This window comes from Tachypleus tridentatus, chromosome 2, assembly GCF_004210375.1.
Source record: "Tachypleus tridentatus isolate NWPU-2018 chromosome 2, ASM421037v1, whole genome shotgun sequence".
Taxonomy (NCBI): domain Eukaryota; kingdom Metazoa; phylum Arthropoda; class Merostomata; order Xiphosura; family Limulidae; genus Tachypleus; species Tachypleus tridentatus.
Genome location: NC_134826.1, coordinates 128,029,628 through 128,042,891, shown reverse-complemented (window position 1 = coordinate 128,042,891; position 13,264 = coordinate 128,029,628). Strand labels below are relative to the sequence as shown.

At 30.3% G+C, this 13,264-nt stretch overlaps 1 protein-coding gene across 3 annotated transcripts in view; it reads right to left on the bottom strand.

The window, feature by feature from the left end:
- LOC143245076 (transcriptional activator Myb-like) overlaps window positions 1-13,264 on the bottom strand; it is a 53,870-nt gene that overhangs the window by 11,592 nt on the left and 29,014 nt on the right. For 2 of the 3 annotated variants that reach the window (XM_076490900.1, XM_076490902.1), the window contains 5 exons: window positions 10,897-11,054; window positions 9,233-9,354; window positions 8,618-8,992; window positions 4,720-4,838; window positions 2,250-2,367 (listed from right to left, as the gene is read on the bottom strand). In XM_076490900.1, coding sequence (XP_076347015.1) covers window positions 2,250-2,367; window positions 4,720-4,838; window positions 8,618-8,992; window positions 9,233-9,354; window positions 10,897-11,054 — 892 coding nt within the window. The remainder of the gene's footprint in view (window positions 1-2,249; window positions 2,368-4,719; window positions 4,839-8,617; window positions 8,993-9,232; window positions 9,355-10,896; window positions 11,055-13,264) is intronic. The other variant, XM_076490901.1, reaches the window with a different exon arrangement.

The window sequence follows — 13,264 nt, the reverse complement described above, 5'->3', positions numbered from 1 at the left end:
CAAAATGTCAGATGCACTTTTATATATGTGAATCACTTCACTGATACACTTAAAATGGTGTCAACCACTGGCTGGTTATCCATTTCCTTTGAACAATCGTGATGAAGAGTCTTATTGATTATTCTACAACCCACGAGAAACACACCACTAGTACATAAATGGTTTAATGGGCCAGATGTTTCATTTCCAGATGGTATTATTTGTGTATGCACTTTAACATTATTTCTTTTTCATATTATTTATTCATAACTAAGGCAACAAAAGGTTGTGTAAGAGACTCAAGCATATTCTATTTGTGGTACATTTGTTGTAGGGAAACAAAAGGTGAAACATTACATAATGTGTCAAACAAGCATTGCTTGGGGAATAAGACAAATAATGGGCTCCACAGAAAGTTTGCACCATTTGTGTCTAAGAGTTAAGACAATGGACTAAAGGTAAGTCTTTGCCTTTCAGGAATGCAAAGTATAGTACAAGTCTAGAAACCATGGAGATGACTGCTGTTTTTGCTCATGTAATGTACAAGGCTACAACACTCAAAATAAAAAGAAAGTTTCTTATCCAAAACTTTAATCTGCTATAAAACCTGTTACTCATGGATCTGATGTACCTGTATGTACTCCACCAGAGAATCTTGATGCAGTTTCATCTGACTCTGAATCTGATGTTAACAGAAAAAATAACAAGGACTGTTTTCAACTTGAAACATCTGGTGAAACAGAATTTTTCACAAAAGGTGAACTTAATGATTTGGGCTTTCCAAATGATCTGTCAGAGAATTTGAGACCCAGATTTTGGCCTAAAAAATCAAAGAGCAAGGGGGAAAGGTTTTGTCAAGACTTCAGGGAAATGGGGAAGAAGTATCAGGGAAAGTGAAACATGAGCATGAAGGTTGATTACTGCTTGTCATTGAAACAAGATTCTACAGATTCAATACAAATAAGAAAGGCTTCAATATAGTTTTGAGATGAAAAAACACAAATTTAACAAAGCAAATAAGCATGAAGGATGCACATTTGACATCAGTGTTCTTCCCTCTTCTTCAGTTTCTTTGTATTTTTGTTAACAAACGTAACAATAAAAAATGTTCACTGTGATGTACATTGATCTGAGTTACAATTTTTGTTTTCTTCCTGATTTGAAATAAAACCTTATGTGATAGAAAAATGAATATATTTTCAAAATCTGCATAGTTTAATTATGGAAAATTGAATATTAAAACCAACAATTTTTTACAAAGTTTAAATTCACAAGCCTGTTTTATTCTTTCTGGTAGATTCTATTTGACCAACAAGCAAGTTGGGTTACTTGTGTGTGTTTATTCTATGTGATATAACTTAGAAGCAGGGTTAGTTATTTAAATTAAAACATACGGGTATATAACAAAGGTACTAGTTAACACACATAAACTGGCTATATTATAAAAGTATTTTACTCACACACACAGAGAAAAAAAAGGCTATAAAGTTACATGCTAATATAAACTTAAAATTTTATCTAGAACAAAACCTCTCTCAAAATCATAGAGGTCTGGTTATTTAAAAAAAAATGTTCTGTTTAAGTCATACAATAATTTTCTCATCATAAGAAACATAAAACGTAACTTCCTTTCCTTACAAAAATAATTGACATAATTATAATTAAATTTTGTACAATTTTAAAATTAATTTTTTAATTAAGATATTTATTGAAAAAAGTATTTAAGTGTGAAAAAAAACTAAAAAACTATAATCATAAAAAGTAAATCAAAATGTTTTTCCCCCTCAAGAGTACATCAAAATAAAAATTAAAATATTACATCCATAAATATTTTAGCTTTTCCCAAGACCTTAATTCTAGAAGTACAGTTGGATCTATATGGATTAATTTGGCTGTTTAAAACACATTTTTTGAAAGCATTTAACAGCCAGGTTGTTTGCGAGTCTACACCACAAGTAATGCAAGAAATGTTAAGACAAATATCATCAACACTACAATTTGTCCAATTAACTACTGCTGGGAACCTTATGTTTTTCAGTGTTTTATTTATACAGCAAATGAGTATTTCACCAAGTTCTTTCCACTGAGCATTGTAACACTTAAACACAAAGATCACTTAACTCACTGTGACATATATGTGGACATTATTGACAGTGAACTACATAAAAAGTCAGTTATTTGAAGGTTAAAAAGTGTCTTCTAGGAAGTAATAATAAAACCTTTCTTAATTCACTATATTTGGTAAAAAATAAGTCTACATAATTACTCACTGTATGCTTTATGGGCCCACTTTTTTTTTCTATCTCAGCCAGAGCATCCTTAAAAGGTGTTGGCGTGTGAGGTATAGATTCTCTTAAGAATCGACTCAATTTAGGAGTTTGGAGGCTACTGAGAGTTAGAAATAATAAAATATTTGTTGGAGATTAATAACACAAAAAAAGAATACTTAGAAATTTAAATATAAAAAACACTTTGAAAACAATTGCTTTAGTGTGTATCCTCATGAACTGAGAATTTTGATAAACTTAATTAGAAAAATACATTTCTAGCCTTTATAGACCTAATCATTACATGACTAAAGTTCAACAAAAAGTCTAAAGATACAGCTTTGAAAACTATTCTTAAAATGAAATAAAATCCAAGACAGGAAGTTCTCCTAATTTCTTCTGTTTCGCTTCTCATGCTAGTCCCTTCCTTACCACAGGGATGGTAACAAGTACTCTCACTACTTCTACTCCCAAGTCCAATATTGGTGAACCTGGTTATTGAGTTCTTACATTAACTCCACTGATATATGGTTTGTACAACCTTCCTTCAGTAAAATGTACCATAAATCAATCAAATATAAAGCTTAATATTTTGAAAAGTTCCCCAATTTTTCCTGCTTCCTGGGAATTCAAAATGTTAAGACATAAAAGGGGTAAAAGAAATAAAATCCTCATAGTAACTTCTCCAGTCAACACTATCAATTATCTATAAGTTACCATTGAGGGACACATTAACTTCAAATGACTGGAAAGTGTTCACAACCATTATGCTAAAGCACGATTGGGATTATGCTACATTATCAGAACACCTAACCTATTATCAGTAGACTATTATTACCAGTAGTTACTAATAGAGAACACTCCTTTCCAGTTCCCCATGGTTAAAAAAAAGCCTCAAAAGACAGGGTAAATATAAATAACTAGCAACAGTTTGCACTTATATTTAAGTGCAATCTATTTTATAAAATCTCTCCTTAAACTACACCAACTTTGAATGTATTTTGAGTTTCATTACATCATGAAAAGTTTATTCTCAAGTATAGGTAAATTTTCAAACTTCTTTTATAAAAGATTTTTAAAAAGTAACTGAAAAGGGTTTACTAATTGTATGTACGTAAGTACTCAAAGTAAGGTTGTTACAATCATATTTCAACATCTGTCATGCTGTGTATCCTATATAATCACCTAAATCTAATCAGTAATTAACAAGAAAAGACTCCAATCTTGGGTACAATACACCACACTTCCATCATGAAGACATAAGATATTTATAATCATACAACACCACATTAAGTATTCTTTGCACTCTGTTGTTTCAGCCTTGATTTACATAAAGTTCAATTTTAATGAACAGAATCTTTAAGATTATTGTTTCAGATTTGTTAGAGTGTATCTCAAAAATGTTTTTTGCTCATATCTATGTACAATAAATTCTTTTAACTATTTTTACAACCCTAACGAGAAGCTTTCTTCACCAGCTTATAAAATACAACGCCATCTAGCTAGGTCTATTATTGCTCTAAAAAACAAATTCTTTGGAAAAACAATCCAATTTGAAAATTATTGAGAATAAAGATTTTCTTTTCTGTACATAAACTCAAAGCTGCAAACTGTCCACTGTGGATATCAAAAGTTGTATTTTAGCATTACAAGTTATCAAAGTCATTACTGAGCCATCAAGAGGCTGTCACAAAGTAATTTCACAGCATTGTTCATCATAAGGTAACAAGATATTTTGCATACACACACAGAAATAGAAAAATCTACCTTATGTTTATAAATGTAGTTTTCTTACACACAATAAGAAACTAAATGACAGTATATCTTATCTTACCTATCAAAGCATTTTAGTATTATACATTATTATAAATGTAGGATGTTTGTAAAATATAACTCCATAAGTGAGACTAAGGTAAATATACTCAACAAATCCTTTGATAAATCTAAGTTTAATACAGGATACAACAAAACACATACTTGAAATATGTATTATCAACTATTAAAATATACGGTGTCCTAAAATTTGGCTCCAAATGATATATTAAAAATTTTGTTTTTAGATCACTTCTGTAAGGAACTATGCTCTGGTAAAACCTTGTGCTTTAAAAACACCATCTTAGTAACAGTTAAATATTTTTATTAAGAGATCGACGACTAAATTAATTAAATAAAAAAAAGTTTGAATTGTAAATATATATAAAACACTATTACCTTTCTGTGGTAAATTATATGACTTAACAGTTGCAGTTAAAATGTTTCAGTAAATCATATTGTACCTTCCTAAAGTTACAGCACTACTCTCTAATTGCTTTAAACTTTGATAAAGACACCAGCAAAAAATGTAAAGAAAAACTGTACATTTTATAATAATTCTACATTCATGTAGCAGTTATGCACCTAGACTTCATGCTTAAATCAACTGTGATGTTATTAAAATAATATCTTTTCTATTCTAAGCTAGATAGATTTTTACCTTCCTGGCTGAGCCTGTGAAAGCAAACAATCCTGTAGGAGACTGACGTGTGAAGATCTATTGCTCACCGGTGTAGATGTCAGGTTAGTACCATGAGAAATGTTGGGACTGTTCAAGAACTGGATCAAATTTAGTTTTTCAGTGAACAGTTTTAAACATTCCATACAATGTATTATTCAATTCTCTTATTTCAACAAAAATTTATAATTAAATTAACTTTAAGTATGACAGTTTGAAAATATTATTAACAAAGTTATTGGGATGTTTTTTATATGATAAACTTCAACATGTACTTTTACAGAACAACTAACTGCACTTAAATACTCTATCATATGATTCAATTGTTTTAAGTAATTGACAGCATAATTTCCTTCATGATAATTACTTTATTTGCATATATTTATCATCAAATCATATAATTTACACATCAAAGAATTAGTTTTTATACAACTGTAAAGATGAAAGGCATTTTTTTTTAGCTTAATAAAACCCTTTAACCCTTTCATTACAGGTTGGGTGAAATCCACCTAGCTTGTAACCATAAGATATCCATGAGAGTAATTATACTATGATTTTTTTTTGATAATGTATGCACATTCTTGATGAGAAACCCACTTGAAGTAAAAATATATCTCGGAACAGCTGAATTAATTGCTTGAAATTCAATCTGTATCATAAAAATGTTGGCTAGAACTGGTGACAAGGGATTCCCCATACTTAGGCCATTTATAAGTAGGTAGTTTTGGTTACTGAACGTAAAGTTAGTTTTGGTGAGAGCGAATTTTATAAGGGTTGCTAATTGGTTGCTGGGGATGTGCACCAATGGGTTGGGGTCTTGGATATAAAGTTCTAAGGCTATCTTGCATGCTTCAGTTGTGGGGTCTTCTGTGAAGAGGAAGATGACATCAAAACTGGCCATTAAGGCTTTACAATTTAAGAATATATTTAAAGTTATAAGAGTCTTTGAAAAAGGAGCCGGTTGATGTTACATATTTAGAAAGTGCCCACACTATATATTTACCGAGGTTGTAGTTAAATAAATTCATAGGTTGGCATAGCCTTACACCCACCACTACACTGATAAAGGTATGTTGACAATACAATTGCTGGATTAACATCTACAGAACACACACTCAAGTTTTTTCAACCCCATTAACTCTATACACCCCAACATTAACTTCACCTGTGAACAGGATAAAACTAACCAAATAGCATTTGTTAACCTCAAGATCACTAGAACCGATACACAATTCAAAACAGAAATCCATAGAAAAATCACCCATACCAGACTATACATTCTCAGGAACTTAACATACAAAACAAAACAAAAACTCAACATATTAAGAAACCAAGTAAACAGCCACAAAACTATGCTCATCTGATAAAATTAACAAAATGCAATGCCACTTCATCAACATCCACAAATTTCCTCATACAACCATGAAAAAATTATATGCATACACCTAGATCAACAATACAATCAAGAACAAACAAACAATAATAAATCTAAAGATAAAAACTACAAAACCTTACACTGCTGCATACCATATATTCCAGTATTCCAGACTTCAGCAAAAAAAATAACCAATATCTGGAAAAACTAATAACAAAACATTTCAGTAAACACCAAATTTTTTCAAAACCAGGTATAAAACAAAAGGCCATACTATGTAAAAACTACACTGACAAACACATCACCAACATTATTTATAAAATACAATGCAACAACTGTCACAACTTCTATATTGAAGAAACAAGCAAAAAAATGGAAACTAGATTAAAAAAAACAAACACTTTCACACGTTTTTGAACACTGCAAATCAAATAAACACAACATAACCATAGAAAACACCCAGATACTATGTAGGGAAACAAATATAAAATCAAAGAAGCCATACTTGTACAGCAATTCAAACTGAAATTAAACCAAAATAAAGGAACACCTTTACACCTATACAAATTAATAACCTAACATCCAATTGCAACACCCCCCACAATCCCTTATTCATTTACACTTTTGTCCCCAAGACGTGCTCGGTAACAGTCAGTTGCAAACTCTCTCTCTGTTAACCTAAAGATGTCCTAGGAAGGTCGAAATGCTGTTCTCTGCCTTATTAGTAAAAGTGTTAATACCCATACCAGCCTTCTGAGATGCAATGTATGCATATGTTTACAACATTTAAGTTATTGGTACACATTACAGGACTTTCATATACAAAATTTCAGGTTTTTGAATTAATTAAGATTTTTTAATTGAAGAATTTTTCGTAAACTTTTTTCTTCCAGAATGATGACTATCCAACGTGCAGAGCAACCTTAATTTTAAAATTAAAAATACTTTTATACAAAAGAAAATGTTTAAATTTCACATGTGATTTCTTTATAACTTCCAGATAATAATAAATTATTTTTAAAGAAAAACTTTCAATTTTATCAGTTACTTTCTCTATCAAATCAGAATCTCAGTAAATGTTCCACATATATGATCGATCTCAACCACCATAAAAGAGTAGAAAGTATATATAAATTATGTCTTTTTCTTTCTGGAATGACTACATATTATAATACAAATGTTTAATCTAAATAATTTAAATGTCACATTGTACATTCATATTATTTTTATCATATTAACCCTACAGTCATTGCTGGCTAAGATAAAAGTTACAATGACACAGTGCATGTGTACTCGTGTTACCATATCCAAGAATATAAAACTAACCTTTAGTTTTTACAAAGTGACCTGTCTTAGCTATGTTTCAGTGAACCAGTATTTTGTAAAATACAATCACATTTCACTACTTAAAAATAAAATTTCAAATTTATTCTTCTTACAATATAGAGCAGTAAATAAATAATAAAGCAAATAATTATTTCTTCCAATTATGATGTTCGTACTTAGTTGCTGCTTGTTGTAGGTTGCTAAGCCTTAAGAAATTTTGCACAAAGGATGTAACACAATTTTTTTTTAGGTTTTAGACAAATATTTGAAAAACCAACAAAATAATAAATTACTATATCATTACCACAGAGTCATTATAATTTATCAAGTTTAGTAATGAAGTTGTATTCAGTCAAAAATGAAAAATGAAATTTGAACAGGCTAAAGACAACTTATCACCACAAAGGTTTGTTTTGAAAAAAAACAAACAATGCCATTATATATGAAAATGGTTTAGAAACCATTTGTGAGACATTCTGAGCTTTTGATTGGTTAATCATGTCATATATAAAATAAAGTGGATACAAGGGGCATTTCCAAAAATCGAATGAGGTTAGTAAGAGGCCACTGTGTATGTTTTAGTACATTAGTGGTACTTCACCATAAAAGATAAAAAAAGATAGATTTTAATTTTATATTCTAACTGTTAAATATTGGTAATTTCAGTTCCTAATTTGTACAAATATATAGACATTGTATTTTTACATCTAATTTGAACCAGTGCTGCATTCAACATACGAGATACACAGAAATTGATGTTTAGGTGTGTTTTTTAAAAATATTTACTTTTAAATTAAGAAATTTAAAATTTCATAAATTATTTAATTAAAATCTATAGTTTCATACCAAACTTAATGATATGGCCTTTGACCCATGACCCAACATGATAGTGTTAATTACTTAAAATACTGTAAGGCAAAAAATGAGATAAACATTTCCAGAAATCCTTCAAGACTTGTCTTGTATTTTTCATGGAATAGAAGTTTGGCTCGTACATTGGAACTAGCCAATTATTCAGACTTTTATAAAAGACAATCCAAACCATATCACCTTGCATTAACAGTACTGAACTGACTTAGACCACATACCTTCTTACATATATTAGTTTAATATATATATGAAGTCACTACTGACAAACTCTGTAAGCTATATATTACCTGTTTTCTATTACTATCTTACCTGAGATGGTGAAAAGGGCAGCTGTTTGATAGGAGTTTCCTTGGCTGGTGTCTCAGTCGTAACAGTAGGTACATTAGTTGAATATGCAGATGATACTGTCTGGTTTATTAGTGGAAACTGGGAATTAGGTTTTTCATTCTGTAAACTTAACACAGATGGTTTGGTTTCAACTACACTTGAATCAGTAGCCACAGAAGTAATATTCCAGTACTGCAAAGTTGGGCCTGCTGTAGAAGATTCACACACCTGCACCTGCTGTGTAATGATGCCAAATGTTGGCTGACACATTGTTACAGAATGTGTGTTTAATAATGGAAAGTGAGAATATTCTCCAAACAACGAACTTGCATCTTTCTGACTGTTCATTTGAGGATGCTAGATTAGCTATCAAGGACAGAATACAAATATAGTCTTACAAATGGTTTTTAATGATCACTTTACCTCAACAGGATGTTAGATTATAAAAAACAGGATAAAGTATAGTCTGATAGATGGTTTTCAATAATAACTTCATCTCAACAGTAAAATAAAGACTTATTTGGATAGAATATCATCAACAGAATTGCATAATCTATACTTAAGCTAAGTTGAAATGAACAAAACATTGAAGGATACATTTTTTCTTCGTTTACCTCTACGCAAGATAGGTGGAGTAACTTGCTTTGATGTGTTGGATATAGCTGCATGGATTAATCCTTCAATTACTGTCTGGTCTACTTCCTCCTTGTTATTGTTACCTGCACAATACAAATTGATTAACAGCATCCTAAGTTTGCTTTCGAAAACCTATCAATTCCAAAATATTGGTAAAAAACATAATAAGGATTCAATATTAAAGACATCCTTATAGGAAAAGTTAAAAAAAATACAACAGTTTATTAGTTACAAATAAAAAATAATAATAACTCTGTCACAAACAACTATAAATTACATAGGATAACTGCTCAAAAAGCATGTATCATTAGATTATAACTACCTTAATGTTAATGTTCTAAACCATTCAAACAAGAACATTAAATAAAAGCTAAAGCCCGATTTGTCATTTTATTTACCACTCATTACTGAGTGATACATATCCTATTCGTTGGTCAAAGAGTAGCCCAAAAGTTAGCAGTGGGTGGTGACGACTAGCTGCCTTCCCTCTAGCTTTAAGCAAGAGGTTTGGCGGAGTGAGAGCGTACAAACTGGGACCTGAAAGGGTCAGTTGGAGGGACAGTAGAGGAGAGAGGACATAGTGTGTATAGCATCGAGAGAGGATAAATGACTATTTGTATTACAGAGTTTTACTAAAAGGCAACCCCTTAGTCCTTAATTGGACTAGCAAAATAATGCCCAGCAGAATAAAGAACAAGGTAGCTACGTGGTCAACAGGAGAAGCCATGTCCAATGAAAAGATCAATGAAATGTTAAATAAGGCAATCAAAGGAACAGCCTCAGACATCTCAAGCTCTTCAACAGATGGCTCAGACAGCGAAAGCACGGACTCTGCACCAAATTAAACAACCAGCCAACCGATTAAAGATGGAGAACCTATCCTTGCAAAACAGAAACAAAGGAGGAAAAAGACCAAGGTAAGTGATGTTTTAAATAATTTAGTAGCTCTAAGGATCACAAAACCAAAAATACAACCACTAACACAAATTTGTACCTTTCATTGTTTGTCCTGGACAAATGTGGGTGAGAGGTGGAATTCCCCAACACCAAGTTAACTCTGTGATTAATTGTGAACCAAATGAGAGATTACGCTTAACATTTACTTTTTAATTTATTAAGCAAGAGCTGCAAGCTAAAAATATTACATTAATTGTGCTGTTTTTCTAAACGTTACATAAAACTGTCCTGAAAAAGAATACAGCACTGACATTTTTGGACAGAAAAATTACATATAAGATAGTAGTCATTTTATTACAGTAAATGTAATTAAGACAGATATTTGGAAATAAGAGCAAAATTTTGACTTCAATTATTTTGCTTGTTATACTATCTCAAACAACACTGGAAATTGAACTGTACCTTGAAAAATATATAATTTTGGTATTAATTATAGCCCAATATCACTCTCTAGTGTTGGATATAAGAGCAAAATAAATATACACTATAAAAACAGGGAAATGATTTAGTTTAAACAGAATCAATACTTTGTGGTTTGTTTGTCTTTTTAACTTACATGACAAAAAGAGTTAGCACTGTGTAAAAAAAAAACTAGTTTAATAAGTAGAAACAATCACTTATAATAAGAGAAATTAAGCCATTTGCATAACATTCTTAAATCTTCTTACACATATTATCTTTTTTCTGGATACTTGTAAATTTAATAGGTGTGACACTTGGTGTAACACTGCTTCCATTAAGTAGATCAAGAGCACTAAGTCCATCAAAAGTGTCAGCATCAGGTGTTTTCACTGGAGTGTCTTCAAATTCTTCCATATCAAATTCTCTACAAAATTTAAATCAACCAATGTTATGATTACAGGTTGCTTGGTTTTTTTATATACATATATATGAAAGGTAAATCAGAAATGCTGTACTCTGCTTAAAATACTGGACAAGTACCAAATACAATTTTGATATTATGTACATCTGAATTTGAAACATATACAAATGGTGTGCTTTGGAAGTACTTTGTTCCTGTGAAACTGTACAAAGTAAATGCTTACTTTTGGTAAGTTTTTCATAAACATTACAAGTATACTGTAAACAAATAAGAGGGAATCCTCAACAGCCAAGACACTTGAAATTCTTCTAGGCAGAGTTGGAGTAAATTAATATACAATACTTGTGTTTCCCTTTTTACTACCTTTATTTTTGTGCACTAGCAATACCGAGCATGGGCCCCCATATACTCAATTCAAATTTATTACTCATTGGGACATGACCAGCCTACCCTCAATTTTAAATTATTTTAGGCACAATTAGAGTAAGTTAACATATGAGACCTTGGGTATGGTCAAATTTGTAAATTGAAAAGGTTTGACTTCCTGAGTCCAAAACTATAAGTGGATCTCAAATTGGTCAAGAGATGAGGAAGCTACAAGCTTAAAGTTTGTACTTGAAACAAAATGTTATAATAAGAGTTGTTCTATGAATCACAGTGTCACATCTAAAAATAATTATTTTTATATTTACACAAAAGATTTATTTATGAATTTACAGTGTTGGTCTGACTCTAATGCTGAATAATCTGAGTGCAAGATGATTTCCACATTAATAATTAAATTGCTTTTCAATTTAGTTTTCATATTTCATTTATTTAACTACTAGAAATCTCCTAAATGAATAGCAAGTTTTTCAGAAAAACTATTTTACCTATTAATTTCTCTACCCTAACACTATATACGTAAGCAAATAGAACAGTGTAGGATGAAATGAAAAGTTAAAAAACATTATAAAACTTAAAATTACTCACTTTCTTTCTAGAATGACTGCATATTGTATTAGGCAATTATACACTATTTATTTTTACAACCAAAGCTAACATTTTTCAAATCTTAAAGGTAAAATACATTTATTGTTCTACAGCTGCACTTAAATATTGCAAAAGCAACTTATCATAATGGAGTAGCTTCATGTGATCAGAGTATCAAGTCTCTAGTAAGCATAGTCAAATTATAAATCATGCTTTGTGCTTAGCCCTACAATCTGCACTTGCTATCTAAAGTAAATTTGTTATTTCTTCTCTTAAGTTTTCTTATCTTACCTAACAATTTTTACATTTTAGTTAAATGCATAACAATAATAAAAATTATAAATAAAAATTAATTTTTTTGAAACTACTCAAATTTATGCTCTCAAGTTTCATCAAAACTTAACCATACATTTTTGGAAAAGTTATCATTACAAATAGTAATTCCTATTTATTTCAAATATGCAACTTATGACATAATATATTCATATGTATATAAAAAAGTCATAAAATTGGCTAACTACTTTGTAAATAGGTTCAAATGTACCTTGAAAAATATACAATTTTGGTACTAATTACGGCCAAATATCACTTTCTAGTTTTGAAATTTAGAGTGAAATAAATGCACACTATAAAAATAGGGAAACAATGTAGTTTAGACAGAATCAATACTTTGTGATTCTTTTTTTAACTTTCATGACAAAAAGTTACATTACTGACATTTTGGGGGGAAAACAGGATGTGATAGGAGGGTGTGGGCATGCAGATTTGCTTTCTGGTCATATGTCAGTTAAGCAGTAAGACTGAAGTCTACAAGTTTACATTATGGCTTAGCAGTCAGTGTCTATATTACAAGTGTGGACTTTGTGAAAAACACAAAAAGATCATATACAGATAAAAAGAAAATCTAAAGTGGACAATTTGGAATGAAGAAGTGCCACATGATAAGTGAAAATTTAGAATTTATTCAAATATTTTCTTCCAAAATTAAGAAGTTAAAATAAAGAGTATTACAACCTGAATTATAAATATCTTAATACCAAGTTTATTTACATACATACGTTGATGTTAAAAACAAACAGAAACAAAAAAAACATTTAAATTAACTTCATAGATAATATTAAGATCATATAAACGGTCTAAAATTACTGCATTAGGTCGCCAGTTGAACACCCAACATTTTTATCATGAAATACTTTATTAAGTGTAAAATATATATATATATTTTTTTATTTCAGTCACTC